The 12,603-nt window shown below is 45.7% G+C and overlaps 1 protein-coding gene across 5 annotated transcripts in view; it reads left to right on the top strand.

The window, feature by feature from the left end:
- Positions 1–12,603, top strand: part of sdccag8 (SHH signaling and ciliogenesis regulator sdccag8) — a 43,883-nt gene that overhangs the window by 16,704 nt on the left and 14,576 nt on the right. For 3 of the 5 annotated variants that reach the window (XM_035531837.2, XM_035531838.2, XM_035531839.2), the window contains 3 exons: positions 5,548–5,675; positions 8,390–8,498; positions 10,679–10,810. In XM_035531837.2, the coding sequence (XP_035387730.1) occupies positions 5,548–5,675; positions 8,390–8,498; positions 10,679–10,810 (369 nt within the window). Of the gene's footprint in view, positions 1–4,668; positions 5,676–8,389; positions 8,499–10,678; positions 10,811–12,603 lie in introns of those variants that run through there. The other 2 variants (XM_081724644.1, XM_081724643.1) reach the window with 2 other exon arrangements.

Genomic DNA, 12,603 nt, shown 5'->3' with positions numbered 1-12,603 from the left:
TACTGCTTTAGTCAGAAGAGGAAAGGGTGGGTTAAGGATGCTGGGTCTGATAGTGCCTCTTGCATATTTTTTTCTTCTTCTCCTGCAGTTGTTACTGTGGATATCTGTTATGCTAGTTTCATCATATTTGATACTTTTGAATCCATTGTTGTTTGCCATGTTGTTCTAATCACATGATTACTTGAATGGAGCCCAGTTCTTTGTGAGCCATTGCTGAGTTCCATCCTCACACACCAGTGCGTTTAGGACATCAAAGGCCCAGTGGCCAGCGGCCCTCACGTGGGATGGCTCGCTCTCCCACTCTCGCCCAGTCTCCCTCTCCTCCTCTCCACCACTCTCCAGATGGCAGGAGCAGTCCATCACAAAGCGGACGTCCGCTCACAAAAGCCCGTCGCTAGGGAGAGGAGCGGAAGGGCCGGGCGCGACCTTCAGCCCCGCCAGCCCGACGCCCCGTCGGGTTAAAAGCAGTGTTTGTAGATCCCCTCAATGGCTGTGCCGCTTTCTTCTGCCCGGGTTTGATTCCGCACCATGGACTTGCGGGCCTTTTTTCGGAGGGGGTGCGTTTGGTGATGAAGGTGGCGCAGGCAGTGTGTGGGGACGCTACCGAGAGAAGTAGCCCTGGGGGGGGGGGGGGGGGTCTGCAGAGGGGCCCCACAGGTCAGCCCCCGGCTCGGACCATGTGTCCTGGACACCAGGGGGTGGTGGGGGTGGTAGATGAGCGCTGTTTTCATCCAGGGAGAGTGATCCGTCACTTGGGTCTTCTCACTCCCTCATCTGCCTCACATGTTTGCACCTACAGTCCTGTGCTGGCCACCGGCACACTCGCTCAGCTACCGAGGGCGGAACGTTCACAGAGGCTCGTTGACTCTCACTGTACTGAACTCACACGTGTTGTGTGCTCGCTTGAAGCAACGGCTGTTTCCGTGAATGTCATTACACTCTACATCTACACTTCTAAAAGGGTGCAGCGTTTCCAGCATTTTGTGCCTGAAAGTAGAGAAAGTTTAGTTAAATGCATATGTTTTTTTGTAAAGTAGCAGGCTTTTCAATAAGTTTCTCTTGCCCTGTATTGGCACCATTTGTGTTAATGCATTTATTTAGACACGTGCTTGAACATCTTACATTCCCCAGCTGACATCTTGGAATCTAGTGAGTTTCTAAAAGAGATGTATGCCCAAAAAAGGAAAGTTATTTAGCAGAATGTTCCATTCTACAGCACACAGCATTAGTAGTGTGTTCGTTTGCTGCCGGGGGTGGGGTTGCCGTCTTTGAGAGAGGGAGGTGGTTGTTTGTAAATCGACGGCAACTGCAATTCGTTTTGCCGCTGACCTTGAGGGGGCTTTGCGTTTCTTGAAGAAGAAAGCAGAAGCTGGCGGTAAACAAAGTTCACTTCTGACAGATGGATTGAATGACAGAGAGGTTGCGGGTGCCAGAATAGCCCTGGCAGCGGAGGAAATGTTCAATGCGGTCCAACAGGAGAGGAGGTGTGAACAGGTGCGGGTCTGCTGAAGGAAAGGGGACCAGATGGAGGAAGCCAGAGCCAGTTTAGTTAAAGGAAAAAGGGTGGGAGGGAGCAGCACACGGGAGGGGGGAGCATGCAGAGAGAGAGAGGGAGAGAGAGAGAGAGAGAGAGAGAGGGAGAGGGAGAGAGAGAGGGAGAGAGAGAGGGAGAGGGAGAGAGAGAGAGAGGGAGAGAGAGAGAGAGAGAGGGAGAGAGAGAGAGAGAGAGAGAAGCGTGTAGTAGGGCTGATAGGAGCAGTATTAGGAGCAGTTAGGATGTAGAGTAAATTGTGTGTGTGTGTGTGTGTGTGTGTGTGTGTGTGTGTGTGTGTGTGTGTGTGTGTGTGTGTGTGTGTGAGAGTGTGTGAGAGAGAGAGAGAGAGAGAAGCCGATGTGACTTGCTGGAGCCCGGTTGGACACTTTCGTCTCTATGTTTTTCAGATGGACGGGGGAGTGTGTGTCAGTGTGATTGACACTAACTGCAGTTCAGAAAATGCAGTAAAACATCTGAGGTTTTGTGTGTGCATGTGTGAATGCATGCTTGTGTGTGTGAGGTGTGTGCGTGTGGGTGCATGTGTATGCTTTCTATTTATTCATTTTTTCCTCATATTACTTTGGCCAAAGGCCAGTGTGCCACTAGAACACACACACAGTTTTACTCTGATATTTCAGTTTCAGGGAGAGAAAAAAATCACATTGTTAACTCACTTGGCATTTGGATTATGTGCTGAATTTGTTATGAGGTAATGAATGAAATATGCGGGCATTTATCAGTTCTTTGGACGTCAATTTTATGGTGTACTAACACTGCCCTAATTCTGTACTATTCTCCACTGCGCTGTGCTGTCATTTAGTATAAATCATGCTTAAATAATTATAGCACATGCATGTTTGTTAGCGGATCTCTAATGAATATCGGCAGTATGTTACAGGTGAGAATGAACACTGAACATGAGAATGACCCTTCTGTACCCTGATACTCCTAGCGTAAATTCATTAACATGGCAACTTCATTAAGATGGCAGTCATGCCATGCTAGAGTGTTCACTTTTGTATTCACTTGTATTGCATCAAAAGGCCATTGACACTTGAAGAGGTTAAATCTTGTTAAGCTAGTCATGCAGCACAGTAATAAGATTGTAAGCCTGAAGAACAAATATTTGTCTGGTGTCATCCCATCGTTTCAGTTGTGCGCCTGCCATGCAGGGCGAGCTGTACTTTGTAAAGTTTTCCCTTGCACATGTATTACCATACAAACGGTGGCAAGTCTTCTCCTGTACTGTTGAGCGCTGATGAAGCCAACCGGCTGACTCCAATTTGCGCACATTTTAGGAACGGTAGCATTTGGTCATTTCTGGCGTGGGACCACGCTGCACCGCGGGGTGCTGCAAACTCTGCGCTCGAGCGGTCTGTGGTATTCCAAATCAAATGGGCAACAGCTTGAATAGTGCCCACTTAGGCCCTCTCCCTCACCAGCACCCAGCCACGCAGCCCGATTGGGCCGCTCGGTGCTGCTCCCTACCAGGCGGACCCGCCCGACCCAGTTCCGCCCGCCGACCCGAGCACATTAGGCCTCGCTCACATCATTACCGCCAGTGAGCAAACACGTGCAGGCACCCTCGCCGACCCTGAGCAGGGAGAGAGAGCACGCGACCCGGTGGAAGAGGTGGCCCTTCCTGCACCGCCACTGGTGGAGCAGGCAGGGTGCGCACACAGCAGTGAGCCACGGTCCGCCTCCGATTCTTCCCACAGGCCCGGCTTTGACATTTGTCTTTTGTAAATTTGGGTTTTTTCGAACAGCACTGTTCGTGTTCAGCAGAAGAGCGGTTTGTAGCTCGCGTCTGTCCGCATATAGGTCGCAGCGTTTTCACTAATCGCTGCTAAATGTTTTTGCATCATTAGTAAGAGCATATGGTTTTAGGCAAAAAAGAAATAAACAGTCCCGCATTCTAATAAGCACTTTCCCTGATTCTTTTATTAGAAAAATAGGATTCTACACTTATCAAGTCTTAATATTGAGTCTTAATTGACTATATTGTGTTAAAACAAATTGGTGTACATTATGCATTTTTCTGTCATTTCAGGACAGTGATATTTGTCGTAAGCAAAACATTGAAGATTAGAATTAATTCCATGTATGAAGATGGTTATTGCTGCCTGGCATTTCAAGAATGCATTTCAGGTGTAGAGGTTGGAATGTACAGATGATTTTGGTGAATGGATGTAGTACACAAATGATTTTGCTGGATGATTGTGGTGGGTGTTTGGAGTGTACAGATGATTGTGGTGGGTGTTTGGAGTGTACAGATGATTGTGGTGGGTGTTTGGAATGTGCAGATTATTGTGGGTGGTTGGAGTGTACAGTTGATTATGGGTGTTTGGATTGTACAGAGGATTGTGGTGGGTGGTTGGAGTGTGCAGATGATTGTGGTGGGTGGTTGGAGTGTACAGATGACTGTGGGTGTTTGGATTGTACAGATGATTGTGGTGGGTGGTTGGAGTGTACAGATGACTGTGGGTGTTTGGATTGTACAGAGGATTGTGGTGAGTGGTTGGAGTGTACAGAGGGTTGTGCTGGGTGTTTGGAGTGTACAGAGGGTTGTGCTGGGTGTTTGGCCCCTCTCATAGTGGGTGGAGAAGAGTTGAAAAGTGTTGGTCTGTCACTGTTTGTTGCCAGTGGACTTTGGGCTCTGTATTTTAATGACTGAGTCAAAAGTGAGAACTTAACAGTGACCTCTGACGAAGATGAGATGGCTACTATGAGCCTTTTCAAAATATTCTGCCAAATTCCATGCAAAAGTCACCATCCTATATAGATTTCTTTTTAATTATATGCATTCTGCAAGTGAAAACAGTATAATCTAATTAACCCACATAAAGACTCGTCTGCAGTTTGTGTTCTTTATGTGCTGCGATACATATATCTGTTTGACTGCTATTAGCGGCAGTCGTTGCTGGACATGTTGATACAAGGAGAGCAGCATGGGATCAGTAAGTCTCTGAATGTAAAGCTATTAGTTTGATATAGGAATGATATACTCTAATGCCTCATCTCCGTATCATAAACTCTCGTTCACATAACCTGTTTAGTGCAGCATGCAAAGCCATTAGCCTCACAATGGTCTACCTCTCTCTCTCTCTCTCTCTCTCTCTCTCTCTCATGTCCAGACACTTACACAAGACTCGCCAGCCAACCCCCCCCCCCCCCCCCCCCAAAAAAGAAAGTGTTCATCGGAACTTTCTGGCGGTCTGTCTCATGCTAATTGGTCGACAAACACCACCCGCCCTTCCTCCACCTCCCCCCTCCCCCTTCGGCCGCCCCCGCACCCCCGCGAGTGGCTGGGCCCCCTGGAAAGCCGCGGTAACAAATGGCTGGCTGCGAGGCCTTTGTGAGCCCCTGCTGAGCGCTGGTGTGGATGGTGTTTTAGGCCGCTGTTCAAGCGCAGCAGGGGCCCGCCGCTCTCCCCTGCTCTCGCTCTCTCTCTCACAGCGCTTGCGGGCGGAGCGCCTTCACACTCCAGACGACAGCAGGCCTGCAGAGACGGTCACTTCTCCAGCTACGTTCCAAACCCAGTGTGCGAGAAAAGTTTTGGGCTTCGCTGTTAATTAATGCACTTTGACTTTGTGTGGTTTGTTTCTTTTTTTTTTTTTAATTATTTTCTACATTTTTTTTCCAGTGCCTGTCCCTCTTTGAATGTAGCTATGACTTAAAGATAGACGGACTAAGGGCAGGATGACAGTTATGCAGTTAATAACAAGAGCAGGGTTTTGAATTGGTAAAAAGTTTGTCTCAAATTGGAATCATTTTGAACAGTTAATGTACTTAGATGCAGGACAAGAAACTTATTTGCCTCATGTCAGTAACTCTAGAAACACTCTAGAGACACTTATAGACTCTTCCATGTGTTACATATTTTTGTAGCTCACTAACGTGCGAAGTGAATTACCTCAAAGAACACCACATACACCATGTAAAGTGTTGTACATCTGCTCCTCTCCGTCTCTCTCCCTCTTTCCTTCTCCCTCTGTCATCCTCTCTCCCTGCAGGCAGGAGAAGGAGACAGCAGAGCGCCGTTGCGCGGAGGACACGGCCGCTCTGACCTTCCAGGCACAGCGGCGCGAGCGCGAGCTGACACAGACGCTCGGGCAAATGGAGGCACAGCACGAGCAGAGTGGTAGGTATCCGCCGGTGCGCGCTGGCCCCGGCCAAAACAACCGCCCAGCCCCAGGCCCCGCCCCCTCGCGCAGCCTGCCGGCCGGCGGCCAGCTCCGTGCTGCACGGGATGGCATCAGGAACACCTGTAACCTTTGGCTGGCCGGAGGGAGCAGATGCTCGGCGCTGCTGCGTGTCGGAGCTACGTATCAGTTAGCATTTAAAAATGGAGGGTGGGGGGGGGGGTGGGCAGCACTGCCCACTGTCTGTTGATTTCAGAGTGCTGTTCTCACATCTGTTGCACCATCTGGATCGGCGAGTTTATTTACCTGTGTTTAGAGAAACTTGAGGCACGCGGCTTGCCAGAACAAAGCACGGCGAAAACAAAGGGCTTCTTTTTGGCGTGGCTGCGTAGCACACATGTTGTCTAAAGAGAAATGACATCAGAGGCTCAGCAGGAAGCTCTCTGGGCTTATGGAATTAGTCCTTTAATACCACAGACCACTTCCCTCTCTAAGCATATAATGGCCACTCTCACAAGCTCATTATTTTCCCTGCCTGCTCTCTTCTCTCTTCCACCTGTCTCTCTAAATGAATTGGTTTTTAGTAGTTGTTTAAGAGAGAATCGCCTCTAGATTTTTTTTTTTTTTAACTCGGTCCCCTGTCTGTTTTGACTCCAGTTTTCTTTTTATCCTGTTTTGTGGGTGTGTGCGCTAGTGTGTGTTTGAGTGTGTTTGAGTGTGTGTGTGTGTGTGTGTGTGTGTGTGTGTGTTTTTTCTCCTATGTGGCCTACATGGGCCCAGCCGTTTTCAAAGCGCAGCAACTCATTAAGATTCCTTTGGTGAACTTTTCATCAGCTCCTCAACTTTGAGTTAATATAAAACCCAAGCCCATTCTTTTATTTATGCATCCGCCCACTGCTTTCTCTGTCACTTCACCTCACTGTCATACCATTCACATGCCAACTCTAAACATCCACTGCTTAGCATTTACTCTGTTTACGTAAAAAGATTTGTCTGTACTCTGATATTTAGTTATATATTCAATATGTGGTATTATTTAACAGAGCTAGATCACATCTGCTATCAAAAAAAACCCAACAAAACCCTCCACTATTTGTCCTTTTTTTTTAAAGAACTTTATCATTATGTACTATAATGTGCTTGGGATGAGGCCATCAAAAAAGTGATTTAAAGATAGTTATCATGAAGCCATGCCTTGTGTACATAATTAGGTGTAATAGGATTTTTAATTTTTTTGCTAATTTTGTGTAAGATAAATTTAAGTGTATCATCAAGTCAATACAGTTGTTCTGATTGAGGAAATGAAAATAAAAACCGAATGCAGGGGGATTCATCACCATTCCTAAACCGGCTCAAAGGAGCAGTCCATTCCCGCAGGCTGTCGCTACGGAACCCACATCAAGAATCTGAAGCCTTTCACTAAGATATGGGTTTAAATCCTGCTTGCACTGATCCTCATTCCAAAGTAGTAATTCAGAAATTCAGAAATTCTGAACTGAATGTGGAAATGCTGTTATTCATGTGCTAATTCCTATCCATTCACATAAGTTCTTCTCAGTAGCAGTTCTGTATCTTTGTGCCTTTAAACGTATTTCATAATTTTCATATTTTTTTTAAGACAGACTTCCCATTGTTGACGTGTGCATGTACAGGAGCTGTTCCAGACAGCAGTACAGTAGATGGCAGTACACACCTAAAACTTTGGGTGTCTCTAATTTTGCTAACACTAATTCCACTGTCTTTGTTCATAATACGTTTTAGTTACTGCCTGCTGGCATATAATGTGGGATGTTTGTGATAATGTTACTACTTCTTTTATAATTACTAATAATAATGTAGCTAAAGAGATGAGCTACGTTTCCCAGCTCTTTGCCTGACATCTCAGACGTCGTAGCATTGACACTTGCATGAGAAATACCGTGCATTCAGTGTCAGCCTAGCAATAGGGACTGCTTTCCAGCCAGAATTACTTTTGCTGTGCATGTTGAACATGGCCTGTTATTTTTGCTAGTATAGCAAAACGTGACGTTCATCTCTCAGCGGTGGGGCTGCCGTGCGAGTGGTCCCAGTGAAAGGACTGGTGCTGGAACAGCCTGCTCAGGCCTCTGTCTGTGCCCTGGGTCATCCATGACCAGGTGCCTGCGTTTGCCCACACTCGCATACTGGCAGCAGGTCATTGGGTTAAGTTTAGACACTACAGTAATAACCACCTTAGATACTTATGTAATAACGGAGAGTTTACGGCACTGAGAACTGATTTACATAAATAGGTCAAAGCAAGTTGACTTAAATTAAGAAAATAAATCAAAATAAGTAAACAAAATAAAACTATAAATCAACAGCAAAAAAAAAAGAGAAAGATATTGCATGGCAGCAGTAAAACCCGCACCACTGAAACAGACATATGCTTGGAACAATACCAGGTTTGGAAGATTTATCAAAGCTCTTCGTTCTTCGGCTTTCAAAAGACAGTCACTCCTTAAGCAGACAACGATCAAGCACGACAAGCTTAATGTTACATTAAGATCCGACATGAATTCTGCTGACCTTGTTTCCTCGAAACACAACGAGCAGCATTCTTAGCGTTGAATACAGGTGCAGGAAGGACATTTAAAGTGTTTGCTTTGATTGCAAGAACCCCTCAGATTCTTGTGTTTTGTTATTTTCGCTGTAAGTGGCTTTGTCGTTCACTCTGTGGCTTGTCGCTGCATAGTTGCAGAAACGGATGCCTTGCTGAGCTCTCAGAAGGGCCTGATTGGGAAGCTGAAGGAAGAGTGTCGATGTCTTGGCTCAGAGCTGGAGGAGCTGACCCTCGCTAACAGGCGAGTAGCACTGCATGTCCTTCAGCGTCACTGCATGGACTTAGGACTCATTTTCCTGTGGTTGTATCCTCAGCTAAAACAAGGTTGGGCAACTTTTCCCTTTACAAAGGTGTTTATATCGTCTTAGACGTCTTGAACGTGAATTAAGGATGAAATGTTTTTTCAGAGCTAAGATTGAAGGTTTCTTTGTCACAGGTCAAGAAAAATTCCCAAACCTGAATATGCCTAAAAACGTCATACAGTCAGTCGTGTACCAGTTTGGAGGGTTTTAAGCAGTCAGGCAATACAAGTACCATTTTAAGTGCATCTGGCCAAGCCACGCAAGCAACTGCACCTTGCTTACCCTATTTTATGCTCATGCTGATTTTTACCATACTCCATGGCTTCATATGGCATGGCAGAATGTGAGGATGATATATAGCACGGAGCTGTGTGCAGTCTGTTATCCAGAGCGTGGCCTCCTGTCTGTGGCCTCCTGCTCCAGCCCGCACCCCAGTCAGGGACCTGTCACTGTACGCTGGCACACGGCAGCCTGTCCCGTGTCCTGGCTCTGCTCGCCGGCCATCACATGCGCCTCTCACCTCAGGCCTCTGGGGTAGTCAGCTGTTAAAACAGCGTAGAGCGCATTACTCACATCGCAGCCTGCAATCTGCCGCGGTCAGCCGGCCCAGCTTGGGAAGGTACAGACCACTGCTGCTCGGCCTCCTCTCTGCTACATCCCCCCTCCTCGCAGAGACAGTCAAGAAGACACACAAAGAGACGCCTTCCAGCGAGCGTAACTGTGCAAGCATTTTGTTAACATTATTTAGGCGTTCCGTATAGCAGCAAGCAGTGCCATCAGGCTGAACAAACTCATTTTGTTTGAGGAGACAAGGTAACAGAAGATCAGTTTTCATCTTTTTCCACTGAGCGTTACAAAGCAGTGGCGGTTAAGATAATATCTTCCAAAGTCTCCAAAGTATTATATTGGTGCAATGATATATGATGCCGAGCTCAGTCTAATGCTGAATTAACAAGAGCTAAGACTGACCTAACTGGAAGATCAGGCACTGTGCGACTTAAAACCGATTTGTCATTTTGTCTTCAGTCATTTTGTCTTTGCCTATGCAGAATTGAGCACAGGTCCTGTAATTCGTCTGCATATGCTCATGTAGGTAATTGTATGTTGACATGCCAGCTTCACTCATCTTACATTTATTCCTACATTTTGGGTGGATTGATTTTCCTTCATTAGCTTTCATCCCAGAAAAAGAAAATATACTTTAATATTTAAAACCTGAATGAAGACGCTTATAATTGCTTTCAAAAGTGCTTTAAATGTTTTTGCAACATCAGTTTAAACTCAGTCAGTGATCGGTAAAGATGGCTTAAAACCTGACCAACACCGACCCATTCACTTCTGCAGCTTTGACTTTTACCACTGTTTGACAGTTACCACTGATTGTGTGCTAGGACCTTGTTATTGTCAGCTATAGCACCCCAATACATCATAAGACTACACACACCAGAGGATGCCTTGCCCACAATCCCAGCAGTGCAGAAGACTCCAGTAGACACATTATGCTCTTCACTTACAGTCCCATGTTTAGACGGCCCACTGAACGTCTGCTCTTTCACTGTTCTTTCTTGGAGATTTCTAGGATTGAGTCTGAGGGCCAATCATTGAGTCACTATGCTGCATCAAAAGTCATAAGATGCCCAAATACTAATAACTTGTGATTTTTCCAGTCCAATCACACAGCACTCCTTCCTGAATTGTAGGCGGTTCTAATGCAAAATCCAGTGCCAACTGGCTTTGTGTCATTTAAGACTGATGCTCTGATGAGAACACATTTCAGGCACTTGGAAGGGCAGAGCAGTGGAGCAGTACCTGCTCACCCGTTTTCTGTTTGCCACCATCCACCGGTCTACACCTTTTGTGGCACGCTCACAGCCACGCTCGTCCAGTGCTCTGCAAACCATCATGTGAACTTCGTCTTGCAGCATCCTTGCTGCCTGTTTTGCATCACACATCTCATTTTAATGCTCTTTAAATGAAAAATCAGAGAGACCCCCAGTGAATATTTGATTTTACAAAATCACAAAACGACATTGTCCATGTTCAAGTGTATGTGTAAAAGCATTGCTGTAGGTATCATGAGTGATGTAGGGGTGTGTATGTGGGGTGTGTGGGCATACAGGGTAGAGGTGGAACAGTTGTCCTTGGAGAAGCAGCACCTGCAGGACAGTGTGGAGAAGCTTCAAGGCCGCTGTCAAGAGATGGAGGAGCAGTGTGTGCAGCATGGGAGAATGCATCAGCGCATGAAACACAGGTATGCATGTGCGTACACACACACACACAAATGCACAAGGGCATTAACTCCACTCACCTCAGGTTCAGGGCTTCAGTTTTAGGAAGAACGCAAGAAAGACCTTAATAAAACACCTGCAGTCTTTTGTTTTCAGTGAAGAAAGTATGTTTGATTAATCCAGGAGTGTTTTTGAACTATTTCTGCTGCATCTTATAGTATGCACTATACTTCTGCTTATGAGAGATGTATTTTGGACACTGGTGCTCAAAAGCTGCAAATTCAAATGCAAATACAGTTGCACCATGTGTTTGCACCGTCGTATCCGTCAAGAACTTCAGGTCAGTGGGAAGGTTGAGCAGTTGTGTTTCACATTTGTTGCTAAGCAGAGATGAAGTCCAGATCTCTCCAGTAAGGCTGGATCTAAATCAAAATGATCATACTGCGTTGTGATCCTGAATGAAACCCTTACTTGGTCTTATGGTGCTGAAACACTGTAGAGTTTGCTTCGCACAACTGACTGCCGCTTCTCACCAGAGTGTCACTGGATGTATAGCTGTTTGTGCAAAGTGTCCTTGGGTTCCTTGAAAGGTGCTATATAAGTGTCACTTCATTCATTCATAGGTTACATGGCAGAAGGCTCTCTCTTGTCACTACCTGTAACAGAGGAAAATTCTAAACTTAAATAAATGAAGCTTTGTTTTCTACCTCTCAGTGATATCCAAACTTGAACATAGGCCTGTGTCAGTACTGAGCGATATCACTCCAGCAAGACTTACATGCCTCAACAGTTATTTCATACCCTTGATGACCAAAGTAAGGCACCCTTTTAAAGCGTGGCATGCCAGCCCCTGCGCCGGGCAGCAGCGAGAATGCCATGCACGGGCTCTGTGCGCTGGGACATGCGTGGCCCTGCCATGCAGGGCAGTAGGGGCATCTGGCACATCGCCCGAGTCAGCACGTGGGCGAAAGAAGCAGCGTGGGCGTATCCACGGCAACTCCAGCCCGAGCTGGGCTTATGCCGGGAGCACAACATCCGTCTGCTTGCAGCATAACCCTACATATTGTTCAACACCCACTGCCTTAACCCTGCACCCAGCAAAGCAGGAACGAATGAATAAATACAGGAAAGAGAGGGAAAGAGAGAGGGAGGGAGAGAGAAAAATGGGAAAACAAGTTTAAAGACCTTCACACCTGTTTTACTAAATATTCTTGGTTTCATTATAAAGAAATTAGATTTGCTGTATTTGCAGAGCTTTGAAGTAGCCCAGTCAGGCAGTCCTATGGAGAGGAAAAAACATGTACTGCCTTTGGGATGTGATGTAACTTGATATAGTTTGACTCCACTTTTTGGTTGTTTATTGATTTGGGGGTTTTTTTTCGGTTGTTTTGATTTGTTTTGACACATTGTATTTAAATTGAGTTATGCCTTAAAGGGCTTACACATCCATTTTCTTTTATGAAACATTGATTGAAGAGAAGGAGAAACCAGTTTATTTAGAAGAAACAGACATGCATAAATTGATGCAACTAACAATAACAAAATTAAATTGTTTGATCCCTGAAATGGTATTCAGTCTAAAAATTATTAGTACAAGAAAAGCATCAGTATTTTGTAAAGAGAGGGAAGAATAGGCTTCCATAATAATATATTGCTGATTTGATTTTGTAATATGGCATTTTAAAAAGGACATTTTCAGTCTTTGAGGTTCAAGACTGGAAATGATTGGAAATTGTGTTAATCCACAAGCGATGTGTAATAAAAAGACACTTATGACTTTTAAGATTAAATGAGATACTTTGATTATACCTCGAAT

This window comes from Electrophorus electricus, chromosome 12, assembly GCF_041902795.1.
Source record: "Electrophorus electricus isolate QZ-2024a chromosome 12, ASM4190279v1, whole genome shotgun sequence".
Lineage (NCBI taxonomy): Eukaryota > Metazoa > Chordata > Actinopteri > Gymnotiformes > Gymnotidae > Electrophorus > Electrophorus electricus.
This window is presented reverse-complemented; position numbering and strand designations above follow the sequence as displayed.